At 40.6% G+C, this 23,921-nt stretch overlaps 2 protein-coding genes across 4 annotated transcripts; both read right to left on the bottom strand.

The window, feature by feature from the left end:
* Nucleotides 1-952: 952 nt before the first annotated feature.
* Nucleotides 953-6,185, bottom strand: LOC110504968 (cysteine-rich hydrophobic domain-containing protein 1). 3 transcript variants are annotated; one of them, XM_021583882.2, is made up of 6 exons: nucleotides 6,016-6,183; nucleotides 5,056-5,110; nucleotides 3,800-3,955; nucleotides 3,377-3,433; nucleotides 2,877-2,936; nucleotides 953-2,692 (listed from the first exon to the last, which is right to left on the bottom strand). In XM_021583882.2, exons 1-6 carry the CDS (start codon nucleotides 6,156-6,158, stop codon nucleotides 2,642-2,644), a joined length of 522 nt encoding a protein of 173 aa, XP_021439557.2. In that variant the 5' UTR covers nucleotides 6,159-6,183; the 3' UTR covers nucleotides 953-2,641. The 3 variants fall into 3 exon arrangements, with proteins under 3 accessions (XP_021439557.2, XP_021439558.2, XP_036826088.1); XM_021583883.2 differs by lacking the exons at nucleotides 953-2,692; nucleotides 2,877-2,936 and adding an exon at nucleotides 2,986-3,224 and having other exon boundaries at nucleotides 6,016-6,185; XM_036970193.1 differs by lacking the exons at nucleotides 953-2,692; nucleotides 2,877-2,936 and adding an exon at nucleotides 2,986-3,205 and having other exon boundaries at nucleotides 6,016-6,185.
* A 1,537-nt stretch (nucleotides 6,186-7,722) lies between these two features.
* Nucleotides 7,723-11,211, bottom strand: cdx1 (caudal-type homeobox protein 1; the record flags this gene model as incomplete). The annotated part of the gene is given in 5 exon segments (NM_001124632.1): nucleotides 7,723-8,528; nucleotides 8,640-8,785; nucleotides 10,696-11,115; nucleotides 11,117-11,120; nucleotides 11,122-11,211. Coding segments are annotated over 5 exon segments (810 nt in total). The 3' UTR covers nucleotides 7,723-8,297.
* Between the last annotated feature and the right edge of the window lie 12,710 nt (nucleotides 11,212-23,921).

Raw genomic sequence — 23,921 nt, 5'->3', positions numbered from 1 at the left:
ACGTGACATGAATACAAAAGGGTTAGACCTGCGGTGCACTGCTACACACTCATACCTCATCTCCTCTCATAGTGTGTCAATCTGCCCTCTGGAGGACAGAGGAAGAGAACCAGCCACCCATCTCCATATCTCTGAATTGTCACAAACTGCCTGAACGAAATCCCCCCCAATTGGTTGTATATGATCTCTGTTGGTAATGTTAGGCTTTTGGAAAGGGCACTAGAGGTCACACAACCCAAAGTGTGGTACTCCATTAGATTGGTGCTTGATACAGTAGGTGAAGTGAAGAAAGGCAACTTCCCTTGATCCTCAAGACCCCTCAAACTCAACTCTGGACCTGGAAGCCAGTTCCACAGCATGTTTTTATTGTTCCCCTCTAACCAGGGACTGATTTAGACCTGAGACACCAGGTGTGTGCAATTAATTATCAAGTAGAACAGAGAACCAGCAGGCTCCGGACCTCGTACGGAAAGAGTTGAGTACCCCTGCTTTAGACCTTTCCACATCCCAACTCCAATGGGACAATAAATCCAAGAACAAAGGGGTCTATAAAACAACCCTCTACTCATTACAGTGAAGCCCACCACTCCAGTGTATGTATGGGGGTTTGTGATATAGCAACCTATTTGATTTTGGCCCCAAACTTAGGGGCCACAGTTCCATGTTGTGAAAGTGCTAGCTATTTATGGTAATTGTATTCCAGAGTTTTACAAATGTGTCAAGTAATTACAGGCCATCTTGTTAAGTTAACGATTCAACACCTTGTTGTGTGTTGTCAAATAGCCAGGTATCAGGAGCAGGCTCTGGCCAAAGTACATTACCACATGCAAATTAAGATGATCTGTAGAACTTAGATGATGCAGAGTAATTCACCATATGGCAATAAGGTAAGTATGTCAACAGTTAATGTCAGCTTGTGGTTTTCAGTTGGACAAACTTGAAGACTCGAAGATTCAAAATCAACCATATATTTTAGCTTTCCATAGGGATTGAGTTGTCATGACAAACATTTACAAGTACTCTGTAACAGGGCCAATAGTGGGAAGAGGGCCAGGGCTCTCCACAATACAAGTGAGCAGATGTCAGTCTTCACAACCACACCACTTCTCTGACTGCGGTTCATCTACCATTCCAGAGGCACTATAATGCAGCAAAACTCTCAGCTACAAGTGAATGAGACAACTCTGTACAAAATGAAAAACAAAGGAAACGTTTATCTCAATATGTAATGTACTGTAGGTTGCACATGGTTTTTAACAACTAACAGAAAGACAAAACACAGTATAGGAAAATAAAAACTATAAAAAGGAACAAAGTCAAAGCTGCAATAAAAAGTTTGGCAAAAAAAACAAGAGACATGGAGGTGCCAAGTTGGAGTCTGTTTCCAACAGTACATCATAAAGACAAGTAGCCATCTCACATTGAAATGGATGACACTATTTTTAGTTGGCAAAGTCACAAATAACATGCATCACTAGTGTCATTGTAAAATGATTAAAAACCTCAGTTTGAAATCATTCTCTGAAATCCTGACATTTTGATAAGCTCAAGTGCAATTTTCAATCCTACCTCTGGCATCACATACATTGTAAATGATATGGCTTACTAAGTAAACAGGTCCATATAAACTGGAAAGAGACATCTTTCATAAACAAAACTATGGTATAGCATTATCTTGGCAAAACAAATCAAAGATCTAAATAACAATGTAAACAGCATACCACTGTAGGCCTACAGTTTATACTAACATATTTACAGGTTGTTTATTTTTTAAGTTCCCTGTAAAAAGGGTCATTTCTGAAATGAGAGAGAGAAAAAAAACATGACGCAAACTTACACCGTATGTTTGGCAAATCCAAGCATCCCATCTACTTTTTGTCACAGAGACCAATTGATTTGAGGGAAATAACCAACATTTGAACTTGCTGAGCTACAAAATGTTTGTCTCCTCCTGTCTTATAAATAAAATTGTTTGTTTTACATAAGGCAAGGATGCTCTAGGATAAGTGGTGTCAAATTCATTTTGCCCCGCGGGCCGCATTCGGTCTTCCTCGCCATCAAAATCGGCAAAAAATTGTTTCAATGCTCCCGGACTGTCTAGCTTTCGTTTCGATAACTGCTAGAAAGCTGGACAGAGTGAAGAGACTATATATGTAGGTCTATTATCTTTACTGCAGTTTCCATTTGTTTTTCCTAATTTCAAATGTCCAAAAATTATAATTACAACAACGTTGTAAAAATGCTCCGGCCCACAGGTCGTAGGTTTGACACCCCTGCTCTAGGAGGTGTCACATGTTTTTCCAAAGCAATAATGATATGATACATGGACTCAATTGATGATGGCTCTTTGGGCTAAATGCACTTTTCAACAGTGTTATTTTTTCAATCACTTGTTGTCATATATGTAACAAAAGCAAAGTATTAGTGTGCAACAAAGAGAGCATTGTTCTACTTCATCAGGAAATGTGCAAAATCTGCTCTAAAGCAAAGTGACAGTGTTGCAATTTCTAATGTACAAGGTACCGGGAGATGTAAGGGACACCCCAAGACACAGGTGCAGACCCTCATTCCAACATTTATACAAGGCACTAAGGATAGGAGTCAAGGGCCACACTGCAGGTCTCCCAACAGCCTCCTCAGCTCAGTCTGGTCGGAATATAGGATATTTGGGTAAGAATTCTATAAGAATTACCTGTGGAGGGGAAAGTTCATTTCATTTAACACTTCTTTCAGCATTGAATATTTCCAGTGGGCACTCTTCTATAATACATTCATGCCAATATATTTTGACTCTGTTGCGATTTGAGTTTGTAATACTCAATAAGTTGGCAAGAATCATATTCTGTTTTAAGGGAGCATAAATGTGTTACACTCACGTATTCCATCATATTGCTGCTTTCACATTTCCTTTTGCTGAGCTTCCAGTGCAGGCCCAGCTAAAGAGAAGAGGTGAAAGTGAGGACAGACAACACTGTGCGCACACACACCCACCCACCCACATCCCGTCTGGTTAGCAAATCTGAGTGTGAGGGGAATTTAGGATCGCTTCAAACCATGTCTGGCTGGGGTCAGGTAGTGGCCAGACACCCTGAAGAGCTTCCTTCATTCTTCTGCTCAGTTACTAGCTGTCACTCATTGTTCCGTGACAAAACTAAATTAACATGCCTTTTACTGCTGATCTTTAGGTCTGGTCAGCCTCTGTCCACTATGTCAGATGGAAATAGCTTTGAGGGAAATTCGTTTTAAGGGTTAAAGTTGACATAATGAGTTAAAGACCATTATCCATCAGAAACCTGCTACTTTAACATCACTCAACCCTTCACAACTGACATAACTTGGTCTTTCAGACAGGTGATAATATGCAATTTGTTCTTACCTTGTGATATAACTGGTTGTTTTCCCATTCTAACAACTTCTGAATAGATCTTCTCGCCTGTTGGGAAAGGAGCACATGCAATATCTTCTAGTATTAACCTCAACTTCACACTCTTTTACAATTGACAACAACCTCAGTATTATGACAAAGAGCTGTTCATAGACTGAACTTCTACTTTTACCAGCTCGTAATTTCCACTTTGTTGTCAATAACACTGGGTTGGGGCACCACCTTTCAGTGATGTACCCTTCAGCGGTGCGATGTGTCATTTCTACACACAAACCCTAATTCCACACAGGTTGCCTGCTTAAGACCAATACGGCTGATTGCTAAACTAGTCCATGAGTAATAAGTGGATGTGCTGATTTAGAGAGAGAGTAGGACTGTGCAGCACACATGACGCGAGGGAAGACTGAGACTTACTCTCTTGTTGAGGCATATAACGGGCCACAGACTGAAGCCCACCGTACAGCAACAGCACAGGCAGCCGCAAAGAAGCCACTTCCCATTGACAGGCAACGTCTTCTTCAAGCAAGTGTTCACTCTGCTGATGCTGGTTTTAAACTCCTCTGGAGCCACCTGGAAAAGAAGGGGGAGAAGAAGGGAGGATGAAATGGACAGGAAGAGTCAGACAGAGGAAAGAATGTGGTTGTAATTTATATAGCTTTTAATTTTATTATTGGTAATTCTCAGAGACAAATCAAATTCTTCATTTCAATTATTTTGCGCTTAAAATAGTTTATCTGAAGCAGTAAGCAAAAAGAAACCCAAAGGGAAAGTTGGAGAATGGCAACCATTCCTTTGCGCTAGTCTAATGTACTGACTGAAGTGTAAAATGGCACCACTTGTTTCAAGAAAAACCTGTACTGTGGTCTGTGGTCTGTAGAATCAAAGAGCCTTAGAAAACAAACAGGTAGCCTAGATATTTGGAGATGCTTTCCAGAGATCAGATGAGATCTCTCACTAGTACGGCTGTAACTTGCTAACCAAGCTTGTCTATTCACGGCAGAGAGGAACTAAAGAGTGAGATAAGCTTAGTGCCTGTGGCAGCGGCCGTCCAAACAACATGAATGGATGCTCATTCCTCTCTGGGTCTGTACGCCATAAAACCGGGGTCGTAATATTTTATGACAGGATGCAAAGGTCTCTTTGCAAAGAGCGAAAGGCCTTAGAATAAGGGCCTACTGATCTGCACCCTTCAATCATCATAATTGTGACCTCTTCCATCACGTCACAATACTGGAGGGACATTTTATTGCCCTGCACTTCCCTCAGCCTGCTCTTACCCCTTCAGCCTTTTTGTGTTGCAGTGTCTGACCCAGGAAGCTGCCCTTTCTTGTGTATGGCACAGTCTTTATTTCATTATTTTATCACCTGGAGCTGTGTCCTCCCGAACACTGGGCCCCCGACCAACTGGGCTCCAAAGACAGCTTACTCATTGACAGAGTTTCACTTCAGCTTTGGACGCACAGTGGTGTGTTGCTCGAAATGCATCAGCATCAGATAGAAGCCACTCAAGAGACTTGAAAGAGGTAATTCAGGAATGGTCTGATTTGTCAAAGGGGAAATAGAACAATAGAGCCACCATAATAGCTTAAATTGCTTGATTCACAGCCCAGTTTAAATAAGTTGGAAAGCCTAGCACAAGACGAAGACACAAATTAATTTGGCTACTGTACCTTTCCCGTGAGAACTGAGGGAAACTCAGTGTCAAATTTGTTGCTCAATCCAAACCTGTCAAAAAGAGAAATACAAAATGGTAAAGAAATGAAAAACTTTCCACTGAACATGTATAAAGTACTATGACCGTGGGCTGTCACAAGGGAAACCTAGCAATGCTTTTTTTTATGGGGATGGAATTAGACACTTTGTACTGTCAACAAATAAATACCTAGAAAATGTAGACCTTGAGCCTAAAACTTGACATAGTCTACAGACAGCAGAAATAAACAACTTAATGTCCTGAATGACCTGTAATTTGTTTCATTATGTGAATAGCTTCCCCTGTCGAGACAATTCTGTAGGATGACAAGGATACATCATATGCATAATGCAGTTGTGGACACTAGAGGAAGTATACGTAACTATTATGTCATCATTTGGCAAGGTAATTGGTGTTGTGTCCATTGCTGGTAAGCAGGGAACTATAAAACAGTAAACAGAATGTTAGGCTATGGATGGTAGCTAGCAAGCTTGTTGGAAATAATATGCTTGATTCACCACCATTTGAATAAGCCAGCTGCTGGCAAAGTATTCACTACAGTGGTTAGCTATAGCTACTTATTGAATGTTGTGCAATTAATGTTCGTTTGCTGGCTTGTCATTTTTGTTAAAGCATATGCTTTCTCATTTCAGGCTAATTTGCAGAAACCCAGTGTACGTAACGTTAGGTAGCGAACTAGCTAGTAAACTATAAAGCAGGAATAGCAGGTACGCAATAGATAACCCTAGCCTCGTCAATTAAGGCAAACGTAACAGTTAACGTTACGTCCTACGATAGGACCAGACAGCTAACTGACTGTTATTGCCACGGCCTAGCTAGTAAGTTGTATTTCACAGCAGGCATTGTTTTTAGCAGGCTAGCGTTAGCTAGTAGCGGATTATAATGGCAGCGTTAACAGTAGCTTTGAATTGCTTACACTGTGATGTGCCCGGCCCCTCGCATAATCACAGGTTCTGAGCAATATCTAACAAGGTGTTCTTCACTCACTACACGTTCATCGTCCTCGTCCAACTCATAGATTGTATCAAAGTCCGCCATGTTGGGTAGTAAGACGCTCATGACGTCTTCTTAACTGCCAGCATGACGTCAACAAGATATGCCTTCAAGGCAACTAGGAGCTCGGCGGGTGGGGGGGACTAGCTCAAATCATGAACGGTCATCCAACTCTGAATTCCCATTCGGAAACTCGGGCATCTTTATAGAGCTCCGACTTTCCGATTTGGAATTCAGAGTTGGATGACCGTTTAAAACACTTTTTTCCCAGTCGAAGCTCATTTTTTTTCCGAGTTCCCAGTAGTCATGAACGCATTGAAGTCGGAGATTTCCGAAATCCCAGTTCCTCGTTGTTTGAACGAAGCATCACACGACCACAAATATCCTCGGAAGCACTCAATTGGAATTCTGTAAATCTGTGTCCAAAAGTGAGGGATATCATGTCATATCACATAAGCTTATTATTTGGAAGAATACGATCAAATAGGCTTCCCAAACTAGCTAATAATTGCACAACTATAACTGTAGGCTACACACTCACTTGTTTATAGCATTTCATGGAAACCTATTATTACCCATGTAACCTACATATTTATCATCTTACTGAGGGTTCATTTGCCCATATTCTATGAAAAATTAGGGCATACAAGTCATCATCCAAGTGCCATACAACAATAGTCCACAATTAGTTTATACAACTTCTCATTTTGCATTTTGGCCTAGGCTAAAGTGTCTCCAACACCTTCTTACCAATTTATAAAGGCGTTGTGTTTTGTGAAGAAAAACCATAATGCCTAGACAGTAGCCGGTAAAATACTGGTTTTGTCTTTGTGGACAAGTAAATTGACCTCTGTCCAACAGGTTTGTTGAGGTTGTGCAGCACTTCTATACAGATCTCTTGCAAGTTTTTGGAATAGGCCTCGGCTATGTTATGAGGATGTTAATGTTTAATGACAGTCTTGGGTAACCTTTTTACAGGTTCATGATTGTAATCTATCCATACTACACTATGCATTCCATCCCAGCCCATATACCAGACACCCAGAACACACTGGTTGAATCAACGTTGTTTCCCTGTCATTTCAATAAAATTATGTTGAACCAACGTGGAATAGACCTAGAACTGACGTCTGTGCCCAGTGGGTAGAGTCTATATTACATCATAATGGCTCAAAGGTCAACATGAATTGAGAAGACAGTTTGACAGTTGTCAGTTGCTGTACTTGGACGAGCATAGTAGGTATAGTCTACAAAAATCTAAAACTTGACACTAGAGTCCTTTACAAAAAGTAACTGTCTAAGTTGCATGTATATTGCTTTGGCTAAATTAAGTTGCTTGGGCCAATTGCACTTTATCTGGTGCAATTTATTGGACAATATCTTCCGATTTAATGTTACACATTGCCTTTGGCACATGCTGGGCTGACAGAATCCCATCCTAATAGTTTGGAAACGACATAGAAGGTTGATAAACTGATCTAATTTTGTTTGCGGTTATAGGTATCAAATAATGAGAGTAGGTAAAACTATAAACAATGAAGTCTGTTTGAAAACAGTATGCACACTTAGTCTGGTCATTTTTGCAAAAGTGAGCTATCCTTTTCCAGTCAATGAAATAAGTAGAAAAAGGTAACGTTAAAACACATTTTATTTACATTTTGAACATCAAACAAACGTTCCACCCGTATCTCACTTAAAACCTGATTTACTTGTCCCTGTAGAAAAACGTTACGAAAGTGTGCTTTGCAATCAAATTGGAGAAGAAAATGCATAGTTTGGCAAGCCATTATAAAAGCTCCAAATTAATGATATCCCTTTTCATTCCAGATCAATTTCAAATAAAATGTACCTGGTTTTTTATTTTATTTACAAACACTTATACACTTCATTACATAGTCTACAGAAAATTATATTTATATCTCAATAACTCAGACACAAACAAACAATTTAAGCATTACATGTCTGAACCATATGTTGATTTTGTATGGGTTTTTTGGAATTATTATTAGAACTATTCTATAAAAACAATATTTCAAGAGCCTCCAGCATTTCGTTGCAGTTATAAATCATCTTGTTTCTCGAAATCTCCTAATCCACAACATGTTCTTCAGGACGTTTGAATAATCCATTGGAATCCAAGTCTTGAGGAACGGTCCTTTCAGCGTGTTGGAGTGCTCAGTTGTGTTGAATGGTCTAAATTCGATTCTACTGAGTGACAGTAACTTGCTGTATGTTCCTAATAGATGGCAAGTTGTTCATTCCGGGGGGTGGGTAGAGAGAGCCGTGAATATCCGACGGACTGAGTGAGCCTGGTACGGGCAGAGGACTCACTGAACCCGGGTCACTGTGCACTGATCCTCCACTGCCATCAGACCCCATTTTCTTTTTGATTAATTTCCTCTCCTTGGCTCTGCGATTTTGAAACCAGATCTTCACCTGTAAATGTAAAAGGAAAAACTTGTCAAAATTGCATTCGTTTTATCTTTGATTTATCATTTGATTTGTCAAGTCTAGGGTCCTAATGCTCTATCAATTAATTGGTTTTACCTGTCGTTCTGAAAGGCCCAGGTTCCCCGCAAGTTCGGACTTTCTTCGGATAGTGATGTAACGATTAAAATGAAACTCCTTCTCCAGCTCCAGTCTCTGGTGATCGGTGTAAACCACTCTGTATTTCTCCTTCGTTCTTGTTTTGCCTGAAATTGTGAGAAATTCAGAGAATTCAACAGGCTATGCTTCGTGTGCCTAATTTTTAAATAGCCGTCACACTGAACAACGAAAATGATGCAAAGCAACGATGCAATTTCATGGCATTCAAATGATTGATGAATACAGGGGCAATAGCCTATTTCAACTCTAAAGTTAATTATTGTTTTAAATTCACCTTGTAATTTTTTACTATTTATAGCAAGTAATACTAGAGAGGTAGGATAATCAACAGGCTACTTATCAAAACGCCTATTAAACTTGATTCTTCGTTTATCTAATAACTCTCTAAATGTGTATGACACGTCTTTAGGCGCTTTCAACCGAAGTGGTGGCTATCGTGTTAATCTAGATTGTGTTGCTTTGTTGGTAGCTATGCTAATCGAGCCACTGATCTTCTTTTGATGTCCCTTTTTGAACAAACTGCAGAACAAAGAGTCTCAGAGATTTTACCTAAACTCCATTGATGTGTTAAGAGGCAACACACGACACATAAAGGAGTTACAAGGCAGACATCTCTCTGGCTTGGATCAGGTCGCTCTTGTTGATAAACCATAAACACGTCAGCACCTTTGCAGGTAGAAAATAATATTAGTCGTTTAGAACAACATTGAAACATTTTGATATTGATAGTTATAGCCTAGGTCATGCTTGGTAAGTTTTACAGGGCTAGAGATAGCCTCCTAGAATTAAACACTTAATAACACATTTGATGGGCTTGCCTAACAAGAAAAATACACCTAGGCTATAAAATGGTATTTTCTGAATATTTCAATGTGGGTGGGGGTGATTTGACAAGTTAATAGGCTATAAAACAAAATTTACGAGTTAATTGAGGCTCATACGATATTGTGACTTAATTGATAAATATAGTCTACAATTATTTATTTTTTTACACATTAATAAATGTTGTGGTTTATTGCCTAGTTATAAAGCTTTGTATATATTTGTCAAATACATTTATTTGCTGTGAAAAACGCCACCCTTTCCGGCAATATAACTCTCGAAGAATGGGAGACGAGGAAGACACTTTGGTGCATATCAAAGTAAAACGAGGTGTTGAAAGGGGTCGCCGCCTGAATTTGACGGATAACCCTCAAAACCAGAGACAATGTAGCAAGAAAAGTAGACCTCGCATCTAGTCGACGGGAGTAGAGAAATTAGCATTACAAGTAGCACCTGGCGCCCTTTCTTGACACGTTCATCGTTTCCTCCACAAGGCTATAGGCCTGTATCAGAAAATAACTAAGATGTTGTAATTGATATCATACTTTATCAGACCATTATCGCGATGGGAGGCTTACAGTTGCATTGTCCATAATTAATTTGATACGTTCGATCGAGTGCCTATACTTTTCCTATTTTCTCTTCTGTTTTGAGTCTGGTTCAATTTCCAATTTAGTGCCTTGAAGTTGTATCTTACATGTTTCAAAATAAGCCTAACACCAAACTGAATTATCTATTTTCATACATTTCACATGCAACTGTGTAATTATGGTGACATCTCATTTAAAATGTGATTAAATGATTCGTTCTGAGACCACGAACAGTTACAAATTAAAGGAGAATTAGCTATTGTTAGCAATTCGTTACGAATATCACCTAAAATGTACCCAAATGTACACATTACGTGTTATGCATGAGGTTATTCGTTTTTATAGTGAGATTTATCACTTAATGTTTATATTGTATCCATTCTCTAAATACTACCTGTTGCACAAGTTTATGAGCCGGCACAATTATGCATTTCCATGCAAGAGAAAACATAAAATGTCCGGCTCTTCTTAGGTAAATATGAAGATGTAGTTTGACATTAGTTGAGGCTATGCTCATTGCACGAATAATTTTAACAGTGGCATGCGTGTCTTGACACAATATAGTTGCTTGTGACCTTTCTCACCCGTAGATGATGATTGTACCGTTTTGTTCATCCACTGGTAAGAAGAATTGCGCCTTTCTCTATCCGGGGAAAGTTGAGCAACAGAAATATTATCTGTAGGTGGTTGCAATACTGCTGACCCTGGCGCGTGCATGGGATTGTATTCAGGTGAGCAATATGAAACTTGTCCCGGCGAGGAGTTGTTCATGGGCGTAGGAATAGTGTTAGGAGGCCCCAGACTATAGGCGCCCCAGTCCTCCCTCGGTGCGACATAAGGAGCTCCCCAAGCCCCCGAAGACTGTGTATGAGTATCCATGTTTGGCACATGATGGTATCCAGTAAAGTCGGAATATTGTGGCGTGGAAACAAAGTTCTGTGGTGGGATGTTGATTCCCGATCGTCTTACAGGTCCTTGGTGATACATGCTGCCTTCTTTATCCAAGAGGTATCCCACATACATGATTTGAAAAAAAAGTTACAAAAGTGACATTCAAGTCGACATAGTTTCCGGGCGACTCCTTCTGTAAATCTAAAAAACAATCCTCTTGCTATGGTTCTGATGTGTATAGTCCAATGGTGCTCCCCAAAATGAAATGCGAACTAGTTCCTGACTTGATACTGTCTCACATAATGTGGCGCTGTTGACAAGGTGGTGGTGCTAAAGATATATTATGGTCTTCCTTCCTGACGTCAGATGAGTCTTCAAACCCTGATGATTTGCATTCAAAAGAAGAGTCAATAATGCTGCCAAACCCACTGTCCCCTAGCGCATTTTTTTTAACCTATCACCCCAAATAGAGCAAACCCTGCACTTCAACTCTGAAATATTATCGGCATGCATCAAAATATAATTGCGAAATTGAACTGCAACTTCACCAACAAACAATATTAATATGCTCCTGATGACGTTGGGCCTTACACCTATCTCTTAGGCCTATGTATAATTGAAGTGTGCTTGAAATACATGTTCAATTTTCAACATTTGTATTTATTTAAGCCTACTCTGAAGCTGCAAACATTATTCATTAGAAAGTAAGATGTGATAGCCTGAGCCTAATTTTAATACAGGGCTATTACTGTGCTATATTATACGCTAGAATTGTAGGCTACTAATGATATAAAGTGTATTTGTGGATGTCAGCCTCTTGATTGTGTTATTTTCATTTTGTTATGTGTCAGAGAATAATAAAATATAGCATTAAACATTTACAGCGCTGTCAGAGCGTGCATGGTCACACTCCTCTCCTTTCGTTGAATGTCTTTGCGAACGCAACGTCTCCCACGCAACGTATCCCATGTCCGCAGCCACGTTTCACGCCTTCAGAAGCCGATCGTATTTGTTAAAGCTATTCACTTACAAAGGAGGTACAGCTAAGTATGATGATATTTTCTCCTGCAACAAGGCCAACTATTCACATTCCTTCTAATTCGCACTTCAACACTTCAAGGTCGCACTTCGCAGCTAATTCCGGTTTAAAGGAACCTGAAGTGTCACCTATGACACCCGCTCAACGACAACGTGGTCTTGCTCCCGTGCGTACCATTATAGTTGGCATGATCTTGGTTATCTATCCCTCTTTTGCAGAAGAGATTCCGTAATACATCTCAAATTAATTGCAATATCTACCATAAAACAAATCAACACAAATCGAATTACAATTGTCAAACATATGCCTAGTCCCAGGACTACTAATAACACATGTACATTGGCCTACTAGGCTTACAAATATGTATATCTTTGAAATAATTTGTTGTTTTTATATTTGGTGACTGATACGTGTTTTCACAAGAGACAGTAGGAATCGGCTAGCATCAAATAACCCTGATGGAGATTAAGGTTGAATTGAATTGAATTTATTTTGGTAACAGACATATACAACAAAATATACAATGTGGACCCAGTGGATATCACTTCCAAATATTAATTAAAACACGTCTTGTTTCCAAAGCGGTCCTCGATGGTACAAAACAACAACACGTGTAACTTGTCTAGTCAAATAAAGGTTCAATCAAAAATAAATACAAATAATTAGTAAAAGGCAAGACAAAATTACAAACAGCCACATTACAGTAATTTATATTGACATCTTTAAAAGTGGCACATTTCCCTAACCTTAAAAAATATATATTTATTGCATCATCCCTGCTGCCCTATATTTGTCCTCGTGGTGCTTTTTTCTGTTCAAAGCATGCAAAGTGTGGAAACAAATAGAGATCTGTTTGGCATCTGAATCTCAATGACCATACATTGATACAGGTCAGGTGAATTGAGTGACTGTAAGCAAGAAATTGCTTATTTCCTCAGGCCTTGGTGTAAGGATATTTTTGCTGAGATAATTGATGACCACTGCTCCCTTGTGGATGGATACAGAACTCCCATCAGTGGGCAATCAGAGGTGAAATCCATCCCTAACAACTGTCATGTAGTCCCCTCAAGAGGGCACCATCTACCAGAGAATGAGATACTGTCCACCATGGAGTATGTTTGGCAACTTGTGCACAAGACACTGATTGATGCCTTCAGCAAAGGTACTTATCGAGAGCCATTTACAGTTCCAAAGTGCTGAATTTATATTACAAGTCAAATAATTGCTTTACAGTAGACCTATATGATGTACAAGTCCTCCCAGAACAGAACAGCAAAAATAATATTCATTACATTAAATAAAGAATTTAAAAAAATCCCCTACTGAATCCAACTCATCAGCTGATATCCCTCTGTATGTACCTTGATAAGTGCATTCCATAGGTTTGTACAATGCGTAACCACAGGATGTGTTGGAGTTACTTCTATATTTTTGGGGCACTTTTATGTATGTTTTTATGTGTGGATTTAGTTATAAATATGTGTAAATAGAATCTTCATACAAAGGTATTAATTACAGAACAGTGTATTTTGTGCAGCTCCCTGTGACAACTGCTTGTCAGTGATTGCCCTCTGCTGGTGACAGAGTGAACCCCTCTTTGCACATAAATTCCTCTGTCTCTGTAAACCCCAAATCACTATGGAAATTTAACATATATGGTAATGTAGTCTCAAAATTCCAACACTTCCATAAGTCCAATGAATCCATATTCTCTCTCTCTCTCTCTCTCTCTCTCTCTCTCGCTATATATATATATATATATATATATATATATATATATATATATATATATATATATATATACAGTACCTGTCTAAATGTTGGACACACCTACTCATTCCAGGATTTTTCTTATTATTATCTATTTTCTACATTGTAGAATAATAGTGAAGACATCAAAACCATGAAATAACACATGGAATCATGTAGTTACCAAAATAGTGTTAAACAAATAAAAATATATTTTATATTTGAGATTCTTGAAAGTAGCCACCCTTTGCCTTGATGACAGCTTTGCACACTCTTGGCATTCTCTCAACAAGTTTCATGTGGTAGTTACCTGGAATGCATTTCAATTAACTCACACGCCTTGTTAAAAGTTAAATAGTGGAATTTCTTTCCTTTTTAATGTGTTTTAGCCAGTCAGTTGTGTTTTGACAAGGTAGGAGTAATATACAGAAGATAGCCCTATTTGGTAAAAGACCAAGTCCATATTATGGTAAGAACAGCTCAAATAAGTGAAGAGAAATTAAAAGTCCTTCACTACTTTAAGCCATGAAGCTCAGTCAATATGGAACATTTCAAGAACTGAAAGTTTCTTCAAGTTCAGTCACAAAAACCATCAAGCACTGTGATGAAACTGGCTCTCACGAGGACTGCCACAGGAAAGGAAGACCCTCTGTTGCAGAGGATAAGTTAATCAGAGTTACCAGACTCAGAAATTGCAGCCCAAATAAATGCTTCACAGAGTTCAAGTAACAATCACATCTCAATATCAACTGTTCAGAAGAGACTGCGTGAATCAGGCCTTCATCGTCGAATTGTTGCAAAGAAACAACTACTGAAGGACACCAATAAGAAGAAGAGACTTGCTTGGGCGAAGAAACACGAGCAATGGACATTAGACGGGTGGAAATCTGTGCTTTGGTTTGATGAATCCAATTTTTTGATTTTTGGTTCCAACCACCATGTCTTTTTTTGATGCAAAGTAGGTGAACGGATGATCTCCGCATGTGTGGTTCCCATCGTGACCGCAGAGTGAAGGAAAAGCAGCCAACAAGTGCTCAGCATATGTGGAAACCTCTTCAAGACTGTTGGAAAAGCATTCCAGGTAAATCCCAAGAATGTGCAAAGCTGTCATCAAGGCAAAGGGTGGCTGCTTTAAAGAATATATTTGTTTCACACTTTTTTGGTTACTACATGATCCCATATGTGTTATTTCACAGTTTTGATGTCTTCACTATTATTCTACAATGTAGAAAATAGTAACAATAAAGAAAAACCCTTGAATGAGTAGGTGTGTCCAAACTTTTGACTGGTACTGTGATGTAACACAATGTGGAGTCAAGGGGTCTGAATACTTTCCGAAGGCACTGTATATACACAGAGTGTTCAAAACATTAAGAGCACCTTGCTAATATTGAATTGCACCCACTTTTTCCCTTAGAACACCCTCAATTTGTTGGGGCATGGACAAGGTGTCAAAAGCTTTCCACAGGGATGCTGGCCGATGTTGAGTCCAATCCTTACCACAGTTGTGTCAAGTTGTCTGGATGTCTTTATGTTGGTGGACCATTCATGATACACACAGGAAACTTTTGAGCATTGAAAACCCTAGCAGAGTTGCAGTTCTTGACACACTCAAACCGGTGTTCCTACCCCTACCACCTGTTCAAAGGCACTTAAATCTTTTGCCTTGCCTATTCACCCCCTGAATGGTACACACGTACAATTCATGTCTCAATTGTTTCAAGGCTTCGTTTACACTGATTGAAGTGGATTTTACAAGTGACATCAATAAGGGATCATAGCTTTCACCTGGATTCACCTGGTCAGTTTATGTCATGGAAAGAGCAGGTGTTCCTAATGTTTGGTGAACATGTTATATGTCAGCAAGGTTTTGTTGGAGAAACTATGTTTAATATAACTAAATTATGTTGCAGGTGTTTTTAATGTTGTGTATCTCGTTTCTGCTACCATCCCAATGTTGAACAGAAATGCGTCTCGAGATGAGGTTGGAGAAGCACAAGGTTTTAGTTGGTTGCATAAGTCCAGAGATGTTGTTGAGATGGACCCCAGGACATCGCTGCAGGAGAAGTGCTCGAACATGACCCTGTGCTAGTCTTTCTAGAGTCGCTGCTCTGACTGACCCATGTAAGGCCGATAGAGCAACAGACACTGGTTCTCAGTTTGTTGATGGGATGTAACGTCTTCACATGCACTCTCAAGTTCAAACAGGATGCTTGTTGAAGCCCAACTTAGGTTCAAGTATTTCAATCATTTTCTTCAGGGCATAACAGGAAAGGGGTGTTTTGCTAGCTTGTTGAAACAGCCTTTTCCCTCCCTGTGTTTTATCATTAGATTTACAGTGAACATTTTGTGCATCTACAGGACAGGATATTACAAGAGACGTGAAGGATTTTCATAGAGGAAACATGTACAGGAAACTTCAAGTTGAAGACATCCCTCTCAGAGCACAATGCTCTGTATGTGTATCAGCAGCTGCGCCTCCACTAGGTCCTGTCCTAGTCACCTATAGATTGATGAAACTTACTCTACACTGTTTAAGTGAGCGAAACAACTTACTCATAGGCTGTAGTCATCAAGGAGTAATACAAGTATTTCATTCCATCAAATACAGTGCATTTCGGAAAGTATTCAGACCCCTTCACTTTTTCCACATTTTGTTACGTTACAGCCTTATTCTAAAATTGATTGTTAAAAAAAAAATGTTACTCATCAATGTATGCACAATTTTAAATTTCAAATTGAACCTTTATTTAACTAGGCAAGCCAGTTAAGAACAAATTCTTATTTACAATGATGGCCTACCCCGGCCAAACCCGGACAACGCTGGGCCAATTTTGCGCTGCCCTATGGGACTCCTAATCACGGCCGAATGTGATACAGCCTGGATACCTCATAATGACAAAGCGAAAACAGTTTAAAAATGTTTTTGCACATTTAAATAACTTATTTACAAAAGTATTCAGACCCTTTGCTATGAGACTCAGAATGGTGCTCAGGTGCATCCTGTTTCCATTGATCATCATTGAGATGTTTCTACAACTTGACTGGAGTCCACTTATGGTAAATTCAATTGATTGGACATGATTTGGAAAGGCACACACCTGTTAATGTAAGGTCCTACAGTTGACAGGGAATGTCAGAGCAAAAACCAAGCCATGAGGTCGAAGGAATTGTCCGTAGAGGTCCGAGACCGGATTGTGTCGAGGCACAGATCTGGGGAAGGGTACTAAAACATTCCTGCAGTATTGAAGGTCCCTAAGAACATAGTGGCCTCCATCATTCTTAATTAGGAGTTATTTGGAACCACCAAGACTCTTCCTAGAGCTGCCCCCCCAGCCGAACTGAGCAATCGGGTGAAAGGGGCCTTGGTCAGGGAGGTGACCAAGAAACAGATGGTCACTGACAGAGCTCAAGAGTTCCTTTGTGGAGACGGGAGAACCTTCCAGAAGGACAACCGTCTCTGCAGCACTCCACCAATCAGGCCTTAATGGTAGAGTGGCCAGACGGAAGCCACTCCTCAGGAAAAAGGCACTTGACAGCCCGCTTGAAGTTTGCCAAAAGACACCTAAAGGACTCTCAGACCATGAGAAACAAGATTCTCTGGTCTGATGAAACCAAGGTTGAACTCTTTGGCCTGAATGCCAAGCATCACGTCTGGAGGAAACCAGGCACCGCTCATCACCCGGCAAATACCATCCCTACAGTAAAGCATGGTGGTGGCAGCATCATGCTATGGGGATATTTTTCATCGGCAGGGACTGGGAGACCAGTCAGGATCAAGGGAAATATGAATGGAGTTTTTTATAAATTGATCAACATGACATTACATACCACGAATAACTACAAAAACATAACACTCAACAAGACAGAAAACAAGACAGCACCTTTCAACCATATATCAGTGGTTGGAATATTAAACAGCAAATAAAAGCAAATAACAATGAAAATAAAAACATGTTTTTTCTAACTTTTGCCCTAGCTTCTCACCATATCTTTGCTATCATTGATTCATAAGATGCAGTCTCCACCATGAGTTTGAGCCAATCTGTTGATTTCGGACTAGCTGCGCTCTTCCAGTTACATAGTATGAGTCTAGCCGCAGTAAGAAAACCCACTGAGGCAAGACCAAACTCTTCTTTGTTAATACCTGGTGGTAAAATATATATATCCCCTAATAAGCACAGCTGTGGGGACTTACAGAGATATTATTGGTGAAAACCTACTCCACAGCGCTCAGGACCTCAGACTGGGGGATGGCTTAGGGACAAGTCTCTGAATGTCCTTGAGTGGCCCAGCCAGAGCCCGGACTAGAAACAGATCAAACATCTCTGGAGAGACCTGGAAATAGCTGTACAGCGACGCTCCCCATCCAACCTGACAGAGCTTGAGAGGATCTGCAGAGAAGAATGGGAAAACTCCCCAAATACAGGTGTGCCAAGCTTTTAGCATCATACCCAAGAAGACTTGAGGCAGTAATCGCTGCCAAATGTGCTTCAACAAAGTACTGAATAAATGTCCTTGTTTCTTAAAGAAAATAAAAAAATGTGTCCATTAAAATAACATCAAATTCATCAGAAATACAGTGTAGACATTGTTAATGTTGTAAATGACTATTGTAGCTGGTTGAGTATCTGGAGTATCAGCATTTGTGGGTTCGATTACAGGCTCAAAATGGCCAGAAACAAATAACTTTTTTCTGAAACTCGTCAGTCTATTCTTGTTCTGAGAAATGAAGGCTATTCCATGCGAGAAATTGTCAAGAAACTGAAGATCTTGTGCAACGCTGTGTACTACTCCCTTCACAGAACAGCGCAAACTGTCTCTAACCAGAATAGAAAGAGGAGTGGGATGCCCTGGTGCACAACTGAGCAAGAGGACAAGTACATTAGAGTGTCTAGTTTGAGAAACAGACGCCTCACAAGTTCTCAACTGGCAGCTTCATTAAATAGCACCCGCAAACACCAGTCTCAACGTCAACAGGGAAGAGGCGACTCCGGGATGCTGGCCTTCTAGGCAGAGTTGCAAAGAAAAAGCCATATCTCAGACTGGCCAATAAAAAGAAAAGAATAAGATGGGCAAAATAACACAGACACTGGACAGAGGAAGATTGGAAAAAAGTGTTATGGACAGACAAATCTAAGTTTCAGGTGTTCGGATTACAAAGAACATTCGTGAGACGTAGAAAAAATGTCAAGCATTGTGGAGGCAATGTGATGTTCTGGGGGTGTTTTTGTGGTGGTAAAGTGGGAGATTTGTACAGGGTAAAAGGGATCTTGAAGAAGAAAGGCTATCACTCCATTTTGTAACGCCAATCCATACCCTGTGGACGGTGCTTAATTGGTGCCAATTTCCTCCTACATCAGGACAATGACCAAAAGCACAGCTCCAAACTATGCAATAACTATTTAGGGAAGTAGCAGCCAGCTGGTATTCTGTCTATAATGGAGTGGCCAGCACAGTCACCGGATCTCAACCCTATTGAGCTGTTGTGGGAGCAGCTTGACTGTATGGTAAGAAGTGCCCATCAAGCCAATCCAACTTGTGGGAGATGCTTCAGGAAGCATGGGGTGAAATCTCTTCAGATTACCTCAACAAATTGGCAACTCATTTCATGTATGTTTTCATAGAAAACAAGGACATTTCTAAGTGACACAAAACCTTTGACAGGTAGTGTATGTAAATGTGACATTTCAGTGATTTTTTTATTTTTTTTTATACATTTGCAAAATAACAAAACAAAAAAACTTTTTTTGCTTTGTCATTTATAGTATTGTGTGTAGATTGATGAGGGGGGGGAAATTATTTTATCAATTTTAGAATAAGGCTGTAAAGTAACAAAATGTGAAAAAAGTCCAGGGGTCTGATTACTTTCCGAATGCACTGTAGCGTTGTCTAAATACTAGGCCATTGTAGGTCATTGTCGCTTTTGATAGAATGTGCTGGAAATGACTAATGACAACGAGCTAAAAGGAATGCAGAAAAACAGAGCATGATATGCACGTGTTCGACAAATGCACCTTAGAGCCAGCTCATTTCAAGACTGAATACTCTTCCAGATAAACGACAGCAAAGATCTTATTCTATGTATGGTTCATTTCCATTCATGTGTTGCGCATTAGGGAGATGAGATGGACATAGCTCAATTAGGATTTTAAAGAAAGATTTTGAAAAACAGACGAGCGGAACAATGGAATGCCTGTGTGGAAGTCTGTATTTGTATCAGAAAGGCATGCCATTGTGGGGAAACACTAATCAACTCAAAGAGATATTGCACAATGTTTACTCCATTCATGGCGTGTTTCCCTCCTGTCGTTCTCTATTTGTGTATCTGCGGGTAAACTGAAAACACACTACATGCTTATCAGACAAACTGACTTAATCTGAAGATCTGCTTCCAGTTTTCACAAATATCACAGACTGCAGACTAAACTGGACTTGTAAACCTACATGATGTGTTTGGTTTTTTGTCCAAGATCTGTCAAAAACATCTTAGCTCTCACCGAAAATGTAATTGACTAGGTATGCCAACCATTAGGCAGAGAGAGAATGTCTGCATATTTATCCCTGCCAATCAAATTAAAAACTCAGTGAAACCAGCTCACCCGTGTTGCCACGGCATCAGAGAACACAGAGAGAACGCAGTGCTGGAACCATCAGGGGGGCATGGGGAAAATGCAGAGACCACTTTGTCATAATCAATTCCGGGGAACGCCGCAGCTATTTATGAGCACAAAGCCAAGTTTGTGGCAGGCTGTGTTGCGCTAATCCTGGTTGCCCAGACCCCTCTGGCTGGGTCTGGTGGTGCTGAGGCTTCCATTCGGAAGACAACACATCCCGGCCGCCAACCCACCAACGCCTGCTCTGTGTCTAGGATGCTCCCTGTCAACTGGTCCCCATGTTGGACATCACATCACTACTTCCTGTTGCCTGTCAGCATCAACCAATGTCGAGCATGGCGGAGGCAACCAACCAACCAGCATCATCCTCAGATCTGTGATGGTGAACGTGTAGAGTTCGGTTTAGCCTCAACGCCTCTGGGTCTAATGCTACACAGTGCCAACATTTTCAGCAGTTTGGTGTGGCTTAAATGATCATACATCATTCATGAATAAATGAATGAATGTGTAAACCCATCTCTTGTTTTCCCTTGTGTTGATTTGCAGGCCATTCTCTTCAATGTCAGGCAACAGGGGCGGTCTGTTTAAGACAATGCAGTTACAGTAGAGCAGCTTTTGGGGGATTCTGTGGTCCAAATGAAATGATAAATTGGAGGGCTTTTATTTCTAGACCTCATTCTGCTTTGCCTTGAAACACTCGCAGATGCAATGCGTTTTCTTTGCAGTCAAAATGGATTTTAGGAGTTTAAGCAGAAAAAAGTGAAGACATTTATGTTCCCTTTAAGCCCCAAACCACAGTCACTGTTGGTAGAGGAACCCGCTAATGTTTGCTGGAACTCTGATGGTCTATACACACAGTGATTCTTTCTCACACCCGTACACACCTTGTTCTGCACCCCTGGAGTTTCCAAGTCCATTTTCGGGAGGAATCTTTATTTAGTTGCACTTATTGTTGCTTGTGATACTTCCTTGCTGCTTAAAGGTGGGGTGAAGCTCCAGCTAGTCTGTCTTTGCAGACAGCATCCGGGCCATTGTTCTGCTTCTAGGTGAGAGGAGGTGCGGACGTGACCCACAGTCCACCTTCTCGGGGCAAGGGGTCTGGGAATAGTTATTGGGCATTATTGTGTGGTGGATGGCTTCAAATGGGCACATGATAGGATTTCAAGCTGCTTTAATTTCCCCCTGATGAAGGGAATGTGTTTTGGCATGGTTTCAGAAGGCCCTCAATGTGTCGCCTCTGTTATAGTGATTAATGTAGAATTCTGCTACGGGGGGGGGGGGGGGGGGGGGAGGCGGGGGTGGCGTCTGTTAAATGAAAGAAAGGAAAACAGAGCTCAATAGGTGAGGCCCTTTAATTAGAGGCAAACTGGATGGTTTTTTACAGGTCCGTCTTTTGTGGTTGTTGCAGAGACCATGGGGTTACCTGGGGCAACACACAAACTGTGACTAACAGCTTGTTTTGTGTTGGCTTGCAGTCAAAGCATTGTATTAATGATGCTTCGTCACAAGCCCTGGGTGCTTCAGATGGCAGATTTATGTTATTTTTTTTGTGTCATCTCTGTGTAGGTGGTGTATTAGTCATGTTTCTGATCACCAGGCAAACAATATACTCTGGTGATGGTGGGCTATGCTCACGACCTTGAGTAAAGCTGTTTTAGGGGCAACGTTCATTTTTCACTGTACTATCAAGATGGAGGTTTTCATTTGAGAGGTTCTGTTATGAAAGACCAGCGCCACTCAATTGATTTGGTTTCTGCTTAACAATGTTTTATGTCTTTACTGGCAGAGCAGTTCCAGTAATGACATATTTCTTCTAGATATCCACTCATTGGTCAGTTCCAGTAATGACATATTTCTGCTAGATATCCACTCATTGGTCAGTTCCAGTAATGACATATTTCTCCTAGATATCCACTCATTGGTCAGTTCCAGTAATAACATATTTCTGCTAGATATCCACTCATTGGTCAGTTCCACTAATGACATATTTCTCCTAGATATCCACTCATTGGTCAGTTCCAGTACTGACATATTTCTGCTAGATATCCACTCATTGGTCAGTTCCAGTAATGACATATTTCCCCTAGATCTATCCACTCATTGGTCAGTTCCAGTAATGACATATTTCTGCTAGATATCCACTCATTGGTCAGTTCCAGTAATGACATATTTCTGCTAGATATCCACTCATTGGTCAGTTCCAGTAATGACATATTTCTGCTAGATATCCACTCATTGGTCAGTTCCAGTAATGACATATTTCTGCTAGATATCCACTCATTGGTCAGTTCCAGTAATGACAAATTTCTCCTAGATCTATCCACTCATTGCATCATACAGTGCATTCTGAGACTATTCAGACCCCTTGACTTTTTCCACATTTTGTTACGTTACTGACTTATTCTAAAATGGATTAAAACATTTTTTTCCCCTCATAAATCTACACACAATAACCCATAATAACAAAGCAAAAACTATTTTTGGGGGATTGCTAATTTATTAAAAATAAAAACAGAAATATCAAATGTACAGAAGTAAATTCAGACCCTTAACTCAGTACTTTGTTGAAGCACCTTTGGCAGCAATTACAGCCTCAAGTCATCTTGGGTGTGATGCTACAAGCTTGGCAAACCTGTATTTAGGGAGTTTCTCCCATTCTTCTCTGCAGATCCTCTCAAGCTCTGTCAGGTTGGATGGGGAGAGTCACTGCACAGCTATTCTCAGGTCTCTCCAGAGATGTTTGATCGGTTTCAAGTCCATGCCCTGGCTGAGCCAGTCAAGGACATTCAGAGACTTGTCCCGAAGCCACTCCTGCATTGTCTTGGCTGTGTGCTTAGGATCGTTGTCCTGTTGGAAGGTGAACCTTCGACCCAGTCTGAGGTCCTGAGCGCTCTGGAGCCGGTTTTCATCAAAGAACTCTCTGTACTTTGCTCTGTTCATCTTTCCCTCGATCCTGACTAGTCTTCCAGTCCCTGCCGCTGAAAAACATCCCCACAGCATGATGCTGCCACCACCATGCTTCACCGTAGGGATGGTGCCAGGTTCCCTTGGCATTCAGGCCAAAGAGTTCAATCTTGGTTTCATCAGACCAGAGAATCTTGTTTCTCATGGTCTGAGAGACTTAGGTGCCTTTTGGCAAACTCCAAGCGGACTGTCATGTGCCTTTTATTGAGGAGTGGCTTCCGTCTGGCCACTTTACCATAAACGCCTGATTGGTGGAGTGCTGCAGAGATGGTTTTCCTTCTGGAAGGTTCTCCCATCTCCACAGAGGAACTCTGGAGCTCTGTCAGAGTGACCATCGGGTTCTTGGTCACCTCTTTGACCAATCATGTCTCGGAGCTCTCTGACAATTCCTTCAACCTGATGGCTTGGTTTCTGCTCTGACATGCACTGTCAACTGTGGGACCTTATATAGACAGGTGTGTGCCTTTCCAAATCATGTCCAAATCAATTTAATATACCACAATTGGACTCCATTCAAGTTGTAGAAACATCTCAAGGATGATCAATGGAA

Source organism: Oncorhynchus mykiss, chromosome 31, assembly GCF_013265735.2.
Source record: "Oncorhynchus mykiss isolate Arlee chromosome 31, USDA_OmykA_1.1, whole genome shotgun sequence".
NCBI lineage: Eukaryota > Metazoa > Chordata > Actinopteri > Salmoniformes > Salmonidae > Oncorhynchus > Oncorhynchus mykiss.
Note: the sequence above shows the minus strand (reverse complement) of the source record. Positions and strands in the feature narration are given on the sequence as shown.